Below are 17837 nucleotides of genomic sequence, written 5' to 3'. Positions count from 1 at the left end.
CTGAAACAATGTTTCACTCAAGCACGACATGGATGCAGCTGCTGTTGGTTGCAAGCTTTTGTGGTTTTGTGAATTTTGCAAGAATGAAGCCGAGACCTGATTTCTGCTTTTGGATTCCTTAATAGGGGCGGTTAGCATGTTTAGGGTTAATGTGATGTTGATGTTTTTAGTTGTTTTTTTTAGAGGGAAAGGCCAGGAGCTGCCATTAAAATAAACACTAGGGACCAGAATTAAGTGGATTTGGTGTTAAGTTGCTCTTTAAATGAGTGCTAAGCAGTTTCCTGAATCCTAAAAAATAGTTAATGATAAGTAAATGTCTACACCTTCAAATTGTAGGGTATTTTTTTCTTTTAAATATAAATAATAATTTAACAATTTGCAATAAGTAAACAAAGCCTTTTCATTAGCGGTCTTTTTTATTTTTAAGATATAATACATAATTTTTAAACCCGACAAAATCCCTAATTTTGTCAAGGTAAAAGTGCGTTTCATTACCCCCTTTGTACTGGTGTCAACGTTCTCTTTATGACTCTTTATCCAGTTTTAAGACACATATGTACTGTGCACTTTCAGAACTTGGTTGTTTTTTACTGTATATTTTAAGCAGATGAAGGATTTTAGTCACCGAACGTCTGGATCCAAAGTTATCAGAGAAATAAAGCTGAGCAAACGTTAGCGGCAGCTAGGGCTGGCAGCGTCCTGTGTCCGCCAAACCGCATCGGAAAAACGCAGATTTTTAACGTGAAACTGCTTTATTCAGTGTTTCTACTGGGTTTATTCACCTGGTCTGTTTGTTTTGGAGAGGAGGAGACCTCTGCAGATAATTCGGCTCTCTGTAAAAACCTCCTAAGCGATTAACATCGAAGTAATCCTAACCGAGAGAAGCTCAGAGGTGGTGAAGACAACAACTCCCATGATCCCACGCTACGTCTTTTGTTATTGTTTTGATATGAGAGACTACATACTGTGTGTTTTAAAAATAGGTAATGACTGAACAGACAGTCCACAGATTCTGGCCCCAGCCATTAAGCCACCAAACCATCCAAGTCCATCCAAGAGGTCGTGTAGAAAAGTGTGATAATCTGTACAGTAACATTGTTTGTGTGTGTAGCTGGTGATGGAGTTCTGCGGGGCCGGCTCGGTGACAGATCTGATCAAAAACACCAAAGGGAACTCGCTGAAGGAGGAGTGGATCGCCTACGTCTGCAGAGAGATCCTCAGGGTGAGAGCCGAAACTAACGAAAATAAAATGAACGTCACCGCTAGTGAGGTGTCGGCCTGAAAACATCTTCTCTTTAAAAACCTAAATGTCTGGTGGAACCCTTTTGGTGGGAAACGGTGATGTAAGAGAACCCCAGGAGGATCCCTGAGGAACACCTTATTTTGTTTGTGTTATTCCAGGGACCCAAGTTGCTCTCAAGTAGTTTTAATAAGACGCTCATGATGAGGACTGACGTGTTCTTTAAAGGAGCCACTGTACTGATCTTATAGAAGCCCATATTGGATCTTAGAAGAAACCACAAATGATCCACAAGCCTGTAGATCACCATTTTTACTGTTCCCTGTAGATGCGCATCAAATTAAACAAATGAAATTTTGACTTTATGGATAATAACTCTGTCAGAAAATAAAAACATTTTTAGTGCATATACACCTGGGGGTTTTCTTTATTTTATAGACGACAATATTTTCTGTTGTCTGAAACAGTTGATGGAAGAAACTGAAATGACAAAATGTTTTTATTATATTAGTTTTAATTCTTTTCTAACCTTAGATTCACTGGGCTTAAGACTTGAATGGGACGACTGATTTGGGACACCACATTTTCTGTCCCGTGTGACAGGAAGTTGTAAGCGTGTTGTTTGTTTGTCTGCAGGGTCTGACCCATCTCCACCAGCACAAGGTCATCCACAGAGATATCAAGGGCCAGAACGTGTTGCTGACAGAGAACGCCGAAGTTAAACTGGGTGAGAGGGCGCACGCACACACACACACACACATGCACACACTCACACAAACACAGAGGGTAACTTGATACCTTAATATATACTAATATTTCATAGCGTACAAGTCAAGCCTTAAATTGTGTGTTTTTGTAGTGGACTTTGGTGTGAGCGCTCAGCTGGACCGTACGGTGGGACGCAGGAACACGTTTATCGGGACTCCATACTGGATGGCCCCGGAGGTCATCGCCTGTGACGAGAACCCCGACGCCACATATGACTTCAAGGTAAACCAGTACTGCGTGTACTGCGTGTACTGCGTGTACTGCGTGTACTGCGTATGGACCAGGCAGCGAACGTTCTCGTCTCATCTGAGATTATTTTCTAGAAAGGACTACAGTTTGATATGAGTAGCTGCTGAGAGTAGGTTTTTTATGATACTTTCTACTCCACTACATTTACATGATTTGATAGCTTTAGTTACTTTGCAGATTATTAATGCAAAATATGAATAATAAACCAATAAATTATGATGAATGATTGTAGGTTAAGATACTCAGCAGTATGTAAAATAATTTAAATAATAAATTTAGTACTTATATTTTGATGCTAATACTTTTTAGGCTGGTATGATATAAGGAAAATCCGCGATGTGCAATAACGTTATTATATTGCGATGATTAAAATGTGCTTTCCATATTTTATACATGTTTATGCTTTATGAACAGGTTAAATTAATAAAGTATTGGCTTTATACTTGCGAAGGTTTTATTGCATGTACGTACGGTAACGAGCGTAGCTGTTGTCACACAGAGCTGGACGAGGCTGCAGCCTGACATTAAATGTTACGGTCTTTAGCTCGGGGCCCGTTTGATAAAAACTTTTTGGTGCCAAGCCCTAAATAAAATTAGTTTTCATTGCGCTTCAGGCATCTTGACGTGTTTATCGACGTTGTTCTTATTGTGATGACAATGAAAATGCGATTTATCGGTCAGCACTAATACTTAATTAATACTTTTAATTTAGTAAGAAGTTTTAATTGTAACAGACCATTTTTACACTGTATCACCACCACTGATAATGATGTTGTTTCACAGAGTGAAAACGTGCTGGAAGATCTGAGTTCTCTTGGAGTAAATGTGGATGTTTTAAAAAACTGTTGAAGCTACTTTGAAACTTTTTTATTTGTTTGTTTTATTGTCGACCCTTTCCTTCTTCCTAACGTGCCATTGTAATGCAAACAAGCCAAATAATTAACCATTTTTGAAAGCTGCATAGAGCTGCGGAAACTCGGTGGATTCAGCACACATGATTTAATGTTAATACATTTAGGTTTAATTGTTGCCTTCAGATATTTCTGTCCTATTTTAGTTAAATGCTCTGTTACGTTTGGCCTTCATTCATGCCGCCGCCGCTGCTGCTGGTGATGAAGCGCAACAGGCTCCCTGAACAGCAACTCACAGTCATTTATTGTTTTACATTAGGGGAGAACAGGGTGAATTGAGCCAGTTTTTACTTGAGTTGTCTTTAAAGTGAGGACATGACGGTCAGGTCTCAAAATATGAACATATATTTTAGGTGGTTCATCCCTGTGAATGACCAATTTAGATCTGAAATAAGTTCTTTTCAAAATATGGCTTTCCAAAAACAAAAGTGGACTCTTGGGGGTTGGACACAACAATGTCATTTCACTGTGCAAACTCAAATTCCAAGTCCCAACATTTAATTGCACTTAGACAGTGAAACATTGCTGCTATGTCTCCAAGTTGTTTCATATCGATGTATCGCTTTAAAGCCATCCTGTTGAACGGACTTCCTATTTCGTACCTCTCCCACTGCTCTGTCCAAACCCACAAGATGAGTAGAAGCCTGTCTGTCTTCCATTTATAGAAGCATGACTTGGTGGTTTCCTGTGATTACAGTAAAATAGTTGTCTCAACTTCCCCCAGGTCTTTTGGCTCAAATTACCATTTTAACAAACTTGTGTCATCCATCAAACCTGTCTGTAAAGGTTCAGACACAAGAATCAGAAATTATTCCATATACCTCTCTCCGTCACAGGGAGAGTAAAATGGATCACTCTTCAAAAATGTGTGGTCACATGACCAATTTTGTCTGTGGTTGCCGAGAAACAAGGGGTGGCTCAACTTCCCCGCAGGCTCAAATCACCCCGCTCCCCCCTACTTATTTATAAAAGCAAAACAAAGTCAGAGAGTTTCTGTCAACAGTGAAAACAATAAATGTTTTGCCGTTTTTTCCTTAAATTGCTTTTGTATAGTTCAGCTCCTCATCGATCACAGCCAGAAGTCAGAAAGCTTGCAGCTGTGAGCGTGTAACACCAACTGACCTTTAAAAACCTCTGAAAAGGTTCAGCGATCTGCGAACGTTTAATCTCTAATCATCGCCACACAAACCAACAACCCCGGGCCCACGTAGAGTCTCCTCACAGAAACAACCAGTGAAAGCCTGAATCTGCGGTCGTTACTGTATGAAGGATGTGCAGTAATGGGGACAGTCCCTGTGGCGAGCCCGTGGAGGACGAGGCGCTGCTCTGTTAAGACGCCATTAACTCCGACCCTCTGGGGCTTCACGTGTCAAGTGACCCTCGGTTCATCTTAGAGTGTTAACGTCAACTTTAAATAGCAGTTTGTTGGCGACAGTGCGTTAAAAACAGAGAAAGTGTCCAGGGATCCACAATAGCGGTGGCAGATGGTCAGTTTTCGTGTCTGTATTTTTATCACTTTTATCACAAGTACACTGACCAGCGGACCAAAACCACGACGTGCTAATCGCTAACACGTTTATAGGATGTGAAAGTTTTCAGTTTTCTCCCTGTCTCCGCAGAGTGATTTGTGGTCGCTCGGTATCACAGCTATAGAGATGGCAGAGGGAGCGCCGCGTAAGTGTGAAACTCATTTCACTATTATGAGAGCACACAGAGTACAGTTTGTCTGAAGTGTCTAAAAGATATCTCTGTTTCCTCCTCTCTTTTCTTACCCTCTTGTTCCCTTTGCTTTCATTATTTTTTCTCTTACTCTCCTCTCCTGTCATTTTGTTTCCTTTTGATTTCCTCTTTTATCATCTCCTCGTCTCCTGCCGTTTTGTTCCCTTTCCTCCGGTCTTCTTTCCAATCCTTTTTTTTTTTTTTGCATTTTCTTCTGGTCTCATCTTCTTTTGTTTTCCTTTGTTTTATTTCTTTTCCTTTCTTCTCTTTTCTTCCTTTCATTTCCCCCTGTCTCATCTCCTCTCATCTCTGGCCCTCCCTTTTCTTTCCACTCTTCTTGCCTCGTCTCCTATTCCCTCGTTTCTTTTGTTTTCCCTTCCTTTCCTTCTGTTTCCTCTCCTTCCTTTCCTTTCCTTTCCTTGTCTTATGTCTGCTTCTGTTTCCTCTCCTTCCTTTCCTTTCCTTTCCTTGTCTTATGTCTGCTTCTGTTTCCTCTCCTTCCTTTCCTTTCCTTTCCTTTCCTTGTCTTATGTCTGCTTCTGTTTCCTCTCCTTTCTTTCCTGAATATTCTTATGATCTAATCTTCTTTTGATTCCCTTCATTTCTTTTCGTTCTTTCATTTCCTCCTGTCTCACCTCCTCTTCTTCCTTTTCTTTCCTCTCTTCTCGTCTCGTCTCCTATCCCCTCCTTTCTTTTGTTTTCCTTTCCTCTTGTCTTGCATCCTCTCCTCTTTTTCCCTTTGCTTTTCTTCTTCTTTCCTGTTCTTGTCTCCTTCCCTTAATTTTCTATCCCCTCCTTTCTTTTTCTTTCCTTTCCTTTCATTTCCTCCTGTCTCATCTCCTCTCCCTCCTTTTCTTGCCTCTCTTCCTGCCTTGTCTCCTATCCTCTCCTTTCCTTTCCTCTTGTCTCCTGCACCCTCTCCTCCTTTGCCCTTTGCTCTCCTTCTCCTTTCCTTTCCTGTCCTTGTCTGGTGATGTCTCCTTCTGTTTCCTCTCCTTCCTTTTTCATCGCGTCTCCTCTCCTCTGGTTTGTCCTTCTTCTGTCCTCCCTTCTCTTTACTTTCTCTCCCCCACAGCTCTGTGTGACATGCATCCAATGAGAGCGCTCTTCCTCATCCCCAGAAATCCTGCCCCCAGACTCAAGTCTAAGAAGTGGTGAGTCACTTTGTGCTAAAACACACACACACACATGCAATCAAGCAGCCGCGCACTCAGACACTTACTTCCTCTGCACCTGCTCTGTGGTTATTATCCGGTGTCAGCATCACATTATGCCTCCACAGCAGCGCCACATTCAGCACTAATCTGATTTTAGACTCAACCTCTCACACGTCCTACGTAGAGATGCACTTTAAGGGATTAAGAAAAACCCGGTTAACCGTGGAAAAACTGATTTCCAGCATCTTTACCTTTTTAAATAGATTTTTTCTAGTTTGTTTAAGATGTGCACGACAACAAAGAGACCCATTTCTTCTAGGACAACACATAGTAATCAACATTTTAATCACATAAGTTTATAACCTGCTAATTATTTATCTGTATTTTACTGTACTCTTTAGAAATCTATATTGTTATTTAACATCCTCTATATATTTATATATTTTTATTTATGTAGTTAGTAATATTCCTTGTACTTTCATCTTCCTTTAAAATTAGATATTTGTCCCTCATAGACACCCCTGATAAAATAAACCTGACGTGTAAACTTCCCATCTTTTTAAACCACTTTTAATATAAAAATGAGGCAGTAAGATTTCATTTTAATTTAAAAATAAAAGTTATGAACCTTTTTAAAGAGCAGTTTTACTTTCACTAATCTCTAGTGGTTTAACATGTCTACTTGGTGCAGTGATGTGGAAGTTTACACCAAGTAGTATTAGGTTAGTCTTAAAAATCATCAAATCGGTCATGTTTCGGACTGTGTGTGTGTCTCCAGGTCGAAGAAGTTCCAGTCGTTCATAGACAGCTGTCTGGTGAAGAGCCACAGTCAGAGGCCGAGCACCGAGCAGCTCCTCAAACACCCGTTCATCAGGGACCTTCCCAACGAGCGGCAGGTCCGCATCCAGCTGAAGGACCACATCGACCGCACCAAGAAGAGGAGGGGGGAGAGGGGTGAGTGAGGCTGCACCCCCCCCCCCCCCCGGTTGACTCACCCCACAGCTGCAAACAGCTGCGTGAACGCTAACCCGACGTCTGTGTGTTTCCCTCCAGATGAGACGGAGTACGAGTACAGTGGGAGCGAGGAGGAGGATGAAGAGAGGGACGTTGGAGAGCCCAGGTACGAATACTACTACTGATAGTACTGCCAGTACTACTACTGCTACTGACGTTACAACCTATGATACTACTGCTACTTCTACTGCTAATGCTGGTACTACTCCAAGTGCTACTACTCCCACTTGGTTATTCATACTACTAGCGCTGCTAAAACTACTGCTGTTACTTCTACTACTGCTAGTACTAGTACTGCTAACACTTCTTATGCTATTACTGCGACATTACTGCTACTACTGTATCTAGTGCTACTGCTTCTATTTGTTTTTAAGTACTACTAACACAGCTACTACTACTACTGTTACTAATGCTGCTATTTCATCTACTAATGCTACTGCTACTAGTAATTATAGTGATACTACTTCTGCCTACTACTGTAAGTACTGTTACTGTACCTACTACTGCTACTAGTAATTATAGTGATACTACTTCTGCCATGACTAATGGTACTACTACTACTTCTACTACTATATTATTACTACTGGTACTACTTCTTATACTGTAAGTACTGTTACTGTACCTACTACTGCTACTAGTGTACTGATACTAATAATACTACTACTGTTATTACTACAACGTCTGTCACTGATACTACTGAAGCTATTACTACTATTTCTATTTGTGCTACTACTACTACTACTATATACTGGCACTAGTAGTACTGCCACTACTTGTGTTACTGCCACACATAACGTTTTAATTAAACATTAGTCGTCCATCATCCATCATTTATATGTTATTATATATAATTTAAAGGAAATGATTGAGTTATGTGTTATAAGACCTGATAAGTTAACACCAGCAACTCTACTTAACAAATTTTCATGACTGGTTCTCCTCTAGTTCCATCATCAACATTCCCGGCGAGTCCACTCTGAGGCGGGACTTCCTGCGCCTCCAGCTGGCCAATAAGGAGCGATCGGAGCTGATCCGGCGTCAGCAGCTGGAGCAGCAGCAGAACGAGGAACACAAGCGGCAACTATTGGCTGAGAGGCAGAAACGTATCGAGGAGCAGAAGGAACAGAGGCGACGGCTGGAGGAGGTAACTTTCACTTGTCCACAACAACATGTCCTTAATACATGAGTGAATAAAGCAGCTTGCATACAGACGTCAACACACTCAGGTGAACTTAAAAGAGGTCAGAAGAGCATTTTAATTGGTGTTTTATCGTCCCTAAAGCTTTCAGCAAAGGGAAACTGTAGACCGTGATGATGCAGAATTTCCATCTGGTTTGCATGTCTGCACCACGCTGTGCTGTGACGGAGCACAGCAGGAGGGATTTTTGCATATGATGGCGAAAAGTAATAATTTCGATGACACTACATATATTTCAGACCCTGTCGCCTGCAGCTCTTTATCTAATCAGCTGACTGTGGTTGAGAGAAGACACATTAAACCAAGTATGAAGTGCCTGTTGCCAGCCTCTGTGAAACAAAAAACCTGTACTTCCTTTAAATGCTTCACAATAAAAGTCTTCTAGTGGTTCATGGGTTAAAAGCTTGAAGCTGCAGCACAAAGGTTTGATAACATGACAGAGAGGAGATTGATCGGCCTGCGATGGCACGCTAAGGTTCGCCAACGAGTATCTGTAGTCCGCCTGTTAACGATCAGAGTGACATTGCTCCCTGCGTATTTTGTGTGTAGGATTTAAAACTGGATCCACTAGCAGGCAGTTTAGAGCCAAATCATCCCTGACCGACACCAGAAGATGTTCCGTGAGAAACTTCACACAAAATAAACATAAACATGCTGACATGTTATTGTTTCTGCTGAGATAATGACAGAAAAAGCAGCGGTGGTGGAAAACTCTTTAAGTTTCTGTTTGATTCAGAGTCTGCTGTTGACCTTGCTTCCTGACAAACTGCCTGCACTATACTGGGGCTCAATTGCATCCTGTTAAGTTCTGAGAGTGTCAACCACTAGTAGCCATGTATAGACGCTAACACGTAGCTCAGAGTAAGAATATCAGCGCTCTAAAGCTTGCTCTACCAGAGTGTGAAATAAGTGCATCTGAATCAATCTTAAAATATTAAGAAAGATAAAAGACACCTGGGAAAGAGCGGACAACAACTGACGGAGATGGGGAGTTAACTTAAGCCAACGAAGTACCTTAACGTCACATCTGATAAATGAGAATGCCTGTTTTAGCCTCGGGCTGTTTTCACATCTCAGCTTTGATTATGAAACGACTTGTCTTCCATGCAAAAACCCATCACACCTGCGATGTTAGCGCCTCGGCTCATCCGAATGCCAGGGAAACACACCTGATGTGCACAAACACACGTACACACACACACACACACACAGCTGAAGCGTTGTGTGAAATCTTCTCCACCTACAGCAGCAGCGCCGGGAGCGAGACATGAGGAAGCAGCAGGAGCGGGAACAGAGGAGGAGGTACGAAGAGATGGAGCAGCTCCGCCGGGAGGAGGAGAGAAGGCACGCGGAGAGAGAACAGGTAGGAACACAGGTAGGAGAGGCGTGACTTCCTAACTCATTAAAACTCACCACTGTAACCTTTGCACTAAAGTTGTCACCTTCTTATTTCTTCGTCTGTTTATTGTGACTTTATCCATCACTCACTCCTCATATATATATATATATATATACGTTATAAACAAGTGGGAGATAAGTTAAAAAGTACAAATAAAACAACCGGTGATGAAGGTTAACACATGGCTTCATTTTGGCTTGTGAACCCTTAAATTGAAGGAACGACTACATCTCACTACCTTTGGTCACAGGCGGCAGATGTCTGCCAGCGGTGAGCTTCTCTTATCGTTTCATTTCAGTCACTGTTAAGGTCGGAAGATTAGAAAAAAACTCACGACATTTGGTGTCGCGATCCCCGGATTGTGAGAATATGACTTGCAGGTGTTACATGTAGTAATTTTAGCTACTAATTAATTAAATAATTAACAGTTAGATGTCAATTCACTACTTTCAGCACCTCAGCACGGCTTAGGGAGACAAATCTGAAGATGTTTCCAAATTCAGACTACATTTCCCATAAGCCCCTGTCAGCCTTTGCGCTCACTAATTTTCTACCAAACGTCCACAGATAATTGCTCAGCTTTTGCTCGGATTGATAGGTTTTTGGTCCGTGTTATAATTCATCCATAAAAACATCACGATAAGAACCTTTGAGACCTTTTCTAAATTGTCAGCATCCAAGTGACTGAACAAACATTTTGAATATTTAAAATACTGCACACAAAAAATACAGCGTTGTGAAGCAGTACCAAGTTTTCTGAATGAATTAAAAAACTTTTAAAGTGATTTCCTGGTGGATAATGTTTATTAAATTATGTATAAGGTTGCCGCCGTAGGGTTGGATGCGATGTTCTTCTAATGATAAAGAAGGATCCGCAGAGTCAGATGCAGAAACACCACATATCCAGTGTAACAGTACAACAGAGGAGACAGGAGGCTTTGCAAATGACTGCATGACTAATACTTAGGTTTTCCAGCAGTGCAGCGCCCTCTTCACACTCTACCTTTCAGACATACATTTCCACATCTTGCACAGCTGATTTCATGCTGATCTCTAACACCATTCCTCCAGTAATTGACATCGTCCTGTTCTACTAATTACGGCCCCCTGCTGCTTCTTTCTTCTAATCTCTCCTCGTCTATTTCTGACTAAATCCCTACTTTCACACCTCTTCAATAAATCTCCTTTTCTCTGGCCTCCTCTTTCGTTTTCCTTTCTCCTGTTTCCTGCTCTGCTGATGTCACTGGTTGCCCTGGCTCCGATTTGCTTCTCGCCTGCCTCGGTGCTCTCTGATTGGCTGCGTCTCGTGCTGGCCTGGGTGCTAATGGGTTAGGAGTATATCCGTAGACAGCTGGAGGAGGAGCAGAGGCAGCTGGAGATCCTGCAGCAGCAGCTCCTGCAGGAGCAGGCCTTACTGCTGGTAACGTCACACACAAACACGCACACAAACAACAACTTCCCCTGAGTTCTTGTGTTAAAGACGACAACGACAACAGCTCAGAGGACGTGGAGAACGTGGCGAGCGCTGGTTCCGCGTCAGCCTGTTTGTTATTTACACACAGAAATGGTGATGTGGCGAAGGCTGTCTATACTCGATCAATACTGAGGCAGGACCGAATCAGACTTCAGCTCTCCAGAAAAAGGCTAACAAACATCAAATCAATAAATACACACAGCAGCGGGCGTGTCAGCCGAAGTCACACTTTATTCAGCTTCATTGTTCACGATGAAGTGACCTCAAAGCAGACGCAGTGTCCCAGAACAGCAGTGGACTACTTTTACTAAAGTTCTGTACTTAAGTACAAAGTTGAAGTACTTTACTTATTTATTATATTATTTAGTAATTCCAACTTTATACTTCTACTCTGCTACATCTCAGAGGCACATATTTTATTTTTTACTTCGCTGCATATGTCGGACAGCTTTAGTTACTTTTCAGATTACAGTTATTCATCCCCTTCCTGTCCAGTGAAAAATTTCATTATCTCCACATGTCTGTGATAAACTGAAGGATGAAGTGTTCCTTAATGTTCTCAGAAAATCCTCCTCCTTTTCCAGCTAAATGAACTATTTAAACCCTCCTTGCATCAGCTGGAAAATCCATCGTTACAACGCTGAAAACAGGCTGTTTGTCTGACTGTTTAGAGATACGTGGTACTCACAGGACAGCGACGCCTACAAACACATGATGATGTTATAGACCACGATGCATACAAAGGAGTTAAAATGAGCTCGACCTTTAACATGTGCAGCAGTAAAATGCGACACACACGTCCAGAATCCAAATCCAGAAACAGATATAAAATACTGATGGAAACATTTTACTGCACTGTGAGTACATTCTGCTGGTAATACTTACATACTTTTACTTAAGTAAGGTTTTGAATGCATGACTTTCACAGTGTGGTATTAGTACTTATTTAATACTTCTTCCACCGCTGCAAAACAACCAGCCAGCTTCTTCCAGCAGCCTGTTTCTGAGAGGACACAAACTCATCGGCTGCTGCAGACCGTCGCACACAGCTCGGATAAATGCCAGACCTCTGATCTGACGAGACGCTGAGAGAAACATGCAAGGACGCTTTTAAAACCGATCAGCAAAATGAGAACTACAAACAAATCCTTGCTCTCTAAAATAATAGGTCAAATATTTGAGTTGCATCAACATTTTTTCCCATTTAATACTGGGTGAGCATTCATGTTTGCCTGCTATCAATATGATGACGCCTCCTGTCAAACCACAGTCCAGACAGTGTTTTTATAATCTTTCATTAATTATTGTTTAAAGGCACTAATGTCTCTGAAGTTTCTGCACCACTGAATCAGTGCAGTGGATCACCCTGCATTAAAGAGCTGCCAACACTAAAAGCATTTCATCAGTCTGGTCACGATTTAGTGTCCAACACCGGTCTGAATCATGTTTTGGCGTTCAAAGACCTTTTATTAGGAAGGAGCCTGTACGTCTGAACCTTTTTGAAGGCAAAGCTAAAATGTTATGTTTCCTATCCCAGAACAGATGTCTTTTTCTATAAACAAGATTATAATAACTTTGTCACAACGAGGACGTTTCCTGAATAACAGAAAAGGTGAAGGCAAAGAGCCAAACGCAGCTGTAATATTTAAAGGGACACATGAATCCTAAACTGTGTATTAATTTTGAAAGGTAATCGTTACCAGGCAGTATTTGAAACACAGACATGATTCAGTTTAAATATTCTTAACAAGTAGATGGCTGCATGTTCTTTTGGACACGAGCTCCTTGCTTATCCGCCGTCACCCCTCTTCTGTTTGATGCGCAGGAGTACAAGAGGAAGCAGATAGAGGAGCAGCGGCAGGCCGAGCGGCTGCAGAGGCAGCTGCAGCAGGAGCGAGCGTACCTGGTGTCGCTGCAGCAGCAGCAGCAGCAGGAGCCGCCGCGGCCGCCGCAGGACAAAAAGCAGCTGTACCACTACAAAGACCAGGCGCCCAGCACCAACGACAAGCCCGCCTGGGCCCAAGAGGTAGCGAGCACGGCACACACACACAGTACGCAAAGCAATTAGTTTCTGGAATACAGTCATATTTTCTTGATGTCAGCGTAGTAATGTGGCTTTAAGACACTGTTCTAGATTATTCTTGAGACAAATTGTTTTGTATTGGACGGGTTTAAACAACATGAAAAGAAAACGCTCACTGCACTTCATGTTTTAAGAAATAATTTAGATTTAATAGTACAGATCTTTAGACACAGCTGAGCTGATCAGGTGAAGATTTTAATGCAGATTGTTAATTGTTAAAATTATTATTGCAGTTATTTACAAGCTGTGTTAAAATGAGGCACAAATAAACAGTTCACTGGTGCACAAACAGCTGTTCAGCTACAGTGACAAAGCTGAGTTGGTGGTAAATTGATCGTTTTAATGCCTAAGATCACAAACACACCGTGAGTAGTTCGAGCTCCCTGGAGGCTACCAGAGTGTTTGTTGATGTTGTCTTTGTAGAGTTTTCTTCCCTCCAGGTATCATCTGTTCTTTACCTGCAGAAGGATCTGTCTCACCTGTGATGATGCCTTCTTCTGTTTTGTACATGTGACAATAATGTTTGTGCGGTGAAATTCCTCGTGTGCGTTTGATGTGATGCTTTTGTCAAATGGGGAGTGTCATTCCAGAAATATTTTAAAAGACAGGATATTTAAGTGAGGCTCTTGTCAAACATGTGAGTAGAGCCCATTTCAGAGACTCTTGTGAGGTAATAAACCAACTTAAGGCCTTCGCTCATCAGCATGTATGTTTGTGAGAACAGAAACGTAACTGTTACTCACTTTTCTGGGCCTTGAGACTTGACGAAGCATTTTGAGATGAAACTCTTTTATGTGTTGAGTGTACATGTTTGGAGGCTTTGCATTTGCATTACAAATCCTCTCGCAGCCTTCAGCGCCGTGATGGAAGTCTGCTTATAGAAATGGCCACGAGACACACCTGAAATCAGGATCAGAAATACTTTATTGATCCCCAAGGGGAAATTGCTGTGTTACAGCTGCTCACCTTGCTAATCAAGGCATTAAAGATATAGAAATATTAATAACGGGGATAAGGGTTGCATGTCTAATGAGGTATTTTTGGTGGCAGGTTTTTATTCAGAAAACGCTGCAGGTTAACCCAGACAAAGATGGGTTTGTTTTCAATATGTTTTTGTCAGAAGTACAGCTTAGAGCTATGCAGCAGGTCAAACTGGACTGCATTTGTAAATAACGGTCAGTAATTCTCAAGTCTAGTCTCTTTTCTGCACACTATTTGTGAAATTCGCTCTGTTACCCAAACAAAGAGGGCCTTGAGAGCAGCTGTGCAGCTAAACAGCAACATTCCCAGTTGTAATCTTTTGTTTGGGTCGAGGAATGAAGACACAACTTTAGAAGAGTCCAGAAGATTCAATTACAATCCACACTTTTTTAACAGTTCTACAGTAAAAGGACTGCATGTTTATTAAGAAGAAAACCTGTTTGTTTGTTTGCAGTCTACATGTTTATCTGCTCCTTGTAAACACTCACCTTACCTCTCCAGGTGATGCGTCGAGCTCAGAGCAACTCGCCTCGTATCCCTCCCAAGAAACACCACTCTTTCAAGGAGACGAAGGACGTCAACCTCGACAACCTCCTCTTACTCCCCGGTTACAAACCCCTTCGCCCCCGCCCCCCTTCCTACCCCGCCCATGACAGTCCCTCCAGGGATAATAACCCCCACATGCCTCAAATCCGTGTCACCTGTGTCCCTGAGTTCTCCCAGCCGCTGAGCCCCGAGTCCAGGGGCCGGACCCCCAGCCGCCGGGTCAGTCGGAGGATGATCAGGCTCTTGTTATCTCCCTCTCCTCTTTTGATCCTGCAGTCTGTCGGGGCGGACTTACAAACCTTTGGGCCGGTGGAATGATTTCCCCTTTAAATCGCTCTTAACATTTTCATTTCTCTAACCAGGTCGACTCACACGCTTTAACTCCGGGGCTGGCGGCAGAAATAATGATAATGTGGACTCCCCCTCCCCCCCTCCCTCCCCGTTTCTCACCCCTTCTTCTCACCATTCCTCACAGGGATCTTTTGATTCATTTCCTCTTTCATTCGGTGCCGTCAGTGCTTCCAGCCAGCTTCTTTCCAAAACTGACACTCACTCCCACATCTTGTATAATAGCGCTGAATCACATTAGGCTTCATTTATTGAAAGTTGAACAAGAATAAGAATCGACGGCAGCACTGGCAGCTCCACAAGGCTGTACATTAGCTAAATGCTTACAGTGACTATGTTAACATGCAGGTTACCAGCGACATTTGCTAGTTTACCAAAAAGCATCCATAAATTCTGAATTTTGACCTGATGATATATGGAAAGAGAAGTTCATCCTGGGTGGGACACAAATGTCTCTACCAGATATCCCAACAATCCATGAAAGCTTAGCCAGTAGTAAAAATAGAAAGACATCACTGTGCTTATGATGAGTGTTAAGCCATAACTACCGCCTTGGACACTGAATTTCCTTTTTCCCCCTATTCATGTCGGTGTGGATGTCATGTCCTCTCTAATGTTTCCTCTTTCACAATTTAATCTCCTCTAAATCTTATTCACTTCACATTTTACAGGTTACTGACACTGACTGGGGGTTTGCAGGGTGATCTGCAGTGATCCTTCCTCATCCTTTTACTGCAGTGGCTCTCAACCTGGTGGCGTTTTAGGACCGTTTTACCGTAATTGTCATAGAAAACAAGCAATAACAAATCATTTCTTGTAAAGCTGAGAATATTTACTTGGTCTGGTATTTTTCTAATGATGAATCAGATTAAAAGAGAACAGAAGGGGAAACTTTTAATCCTGCTTTTGCTAGTTTGTTCCAAACAGGTTGAGAGCTGCTGTTTTATTGCATGATGTGGTGTAACACTAACTTCAACAACTCAAACTAACATCTTTCAGACTTTCTTTACGACCAGGGTTCTCTTAAACTCCAGGTTGCAGGAGTTTTTCCCCCTTTCTTTTATTTATTTATCTTGAAATGTTGTTGAATGTGTTTTAACGTCTAATCTTTCAGCGAGTTTAAAATCCCCAAAAGTTAAGTGAAGTAACACCGGTGTGTGTTTTTTCTAAAGGAGACGTGAGTGTAGAAAAGGCAGGTCTCTGCTCCATGTTTGAACTCTGCTGGTTTTCTTATCACCATAACTCAGGGCCAAAAGCGCACACACTCACATGTGAACACCCCTCCCCAGCGTGTGCACACACATTTAGGGCAGATCTCCCGGCCTGCCCTCTGGTGGCAGCTGGTGGACTGATGTAGGCCAGCTGTAGCTATATCAGTCTGTCTCTCCCTGTGGGCAGCAGAGCACGGAAACTCACTCTCTGTACAGATAGGTCTACCCTCACCTCAGCCTCATAGGATTTCCTCCAGACTCAGAAATATTTCCGTGACACGCAGACACAATGTTCCCCCTCAAACAACAGATGATCACCTTTTAGAACAACGTGCCCGGCTTATGAAATGATTGTAGGTGTGAAAGTGTGGCACGCTGAGGAGGGCAGGCGACGTTAGCAGCTGAGTGAAGCTCAGTGTTTCAAAATTTATAACAGTTAAAACTGAAATGTGCCGCTTCTGAAAATTCTTGACGACAATAATTATTATGTGAACCTCTCCCTCAAAAGCGGGTAACCATGGAGACCTTTACTAATCAGACTACCTTTTGAACTCTGTCAGTAGCACTTTAACTTAATCAATGTCCTTTGTGTTGTTAGTTTAAAATCCCTCCGATTCATTTTCATTCATTTCTTCTCTCAGTATGAAAAAGCCACAGAGTAGTTCTACTGCCTGGCGTCATCAGGTTGTTGGTATGGTTGTCAGCTGCACACATATAAATGCAGATCCAAAGAAATCTTTGTTAAATTTGGGCTACATTTGGTTGGAAAGTGCAATACATACATATAACATTTTCCTGCAGGCGGGCGACCTTATCTGAAGCAAAGACCATCTCTGCTAACATCATAAAACATGATCATGATGAAATGGAAAAAGAAAGAGCAGAGGCTCCATCACACACAGTAAATGCCATATTTATCTAGTAAGGACATTTATCATAAGAAAAAGATATATGAAGACCTGGGTGGTTTGCAAAGAACAAAGAGAGGAGCAGATGTTGAAATCCTCGAGGTTGGCCGACAGCCAGGAGCAAAACACTGGCTGCACTGTATTTCCATGTGAAGCAGCTACCTGTTGAAATATAGTCCCTGAAAGGCTGTTGAACTATTAGTTGCATCTCAGTTTGATCCTATGTAGGTTTATCCTAGATGTCTTTTGACCCGCAAATGACCAGAATTCTAACTGAGCACTTATCTGGAAAGTAAAATAAAGATAAATATAAAATAAAATATCTAAATTTTGCACTTAACTAAACACATTGTGGGTTTTAGCTAAAGCTATTACTCATAATGTTACGGTCTGCCATGGTGCAGACATGGGGCCCATATGCAGTTTGTTTATTCAAAGTAACAGGTGAAAACTTACAGAGACAGCGAAGCAGTATAAAAACCAAGCATCGAGAGTCAAAACAAGGTCCATAAATCCTAATGCCAGAGTGTAAATCCACACGACCGAGTGAACTTTACAAAACAGCGCTAACGCTGGCAGACGAGACACCGGTAGAGACGATGAACTGGCAGCGAGTCAGAGGAGCAAACTA

General features: G+C 42.1%; 1 protein-coding gene and 1 pseudogene across 15 annotated transcripts in view; both read left to right on the top strand.

Annotated features, from left to right (window-relative positions):
* The window catches only part of LOC119896614, an 858889-nt pseudogene that overhangs the window by 506959 nt on the left and 334093 nt on the right, over positions 1-17837 (top strand).
* The window catches only part of tnikb (TRAF2 and NCK interacting kinase b), a 62786-nt gene that overhangs the window by 17729 nt on the left and 27220 nt on the right, over positions 1-17837 (top strand). For 6 of the 15 annotated variants that reach the window (XM_038710009.1, XM_038710025.1, XM_038709965.1 and 3 more), the window contains exons 5-16: positions 1112-1222; positions 1877-1967; positions 2100-2230; positions 4788-4842; positions 5963-6041; positions 6823-6998; positions 7098-7164; positions 8004-8202; positions 9503-9631; positions 10989-11075; positions 12955-13155; positions 14695-14958. In XM_038710009.1, coding sequence (XP_038565937.1) covers positions 1112-1222; positions 1877-1967; positions 2100-2230; positions 4788-4842; positions 5963-6041; positions 6823-6998; positions 7098-7164; positions 8004-8202; positions 9503-9631; positions 10989-11075; positions 12955-13155; positions 14695-14958 — 1590 coding nt within the window. The remainder of the gene's footprint in view (positions 1-1111; positions 1223-1876; positions 1968-2099; positions 2231-4787; positions 4843-5962; positions 6042-6822; positions 6999-7097; positions 7165-8003; positions 8203-9502; positions 9632-10988; positions 11076-12954; positions 13156-14694; positions 14959-17837) is intronic. The other 9 variants (XM_038710049.1, XM_038710032.1, XM_038710003.1 and 6 more) reach the window with 6 other exon arrangements.

This window comes from Micropterus salmoides, unplaced genomic scaffold, assembly GCF_014851395.1.
Source record: "Micropterus salmoides isolate LMB-PRFRI ecotype aquatic unplaced genomic scaffold, ASM1485139v1 Ms_hic_scaffold_1, whole genome shotgun sequence".
Classification (NCBI taxonomy): domain Eukaryota; kingdom Metazoa; phylum Chordata; class Actinopteri; order Centrarchiformes; family Centrarchidae; genus Micropterus; species Micropterus salmoides.
Note: the sequence above shows the minus strand (reverse complement) of the source record. Positions and strands in the feature narration are given on the sequence as shown.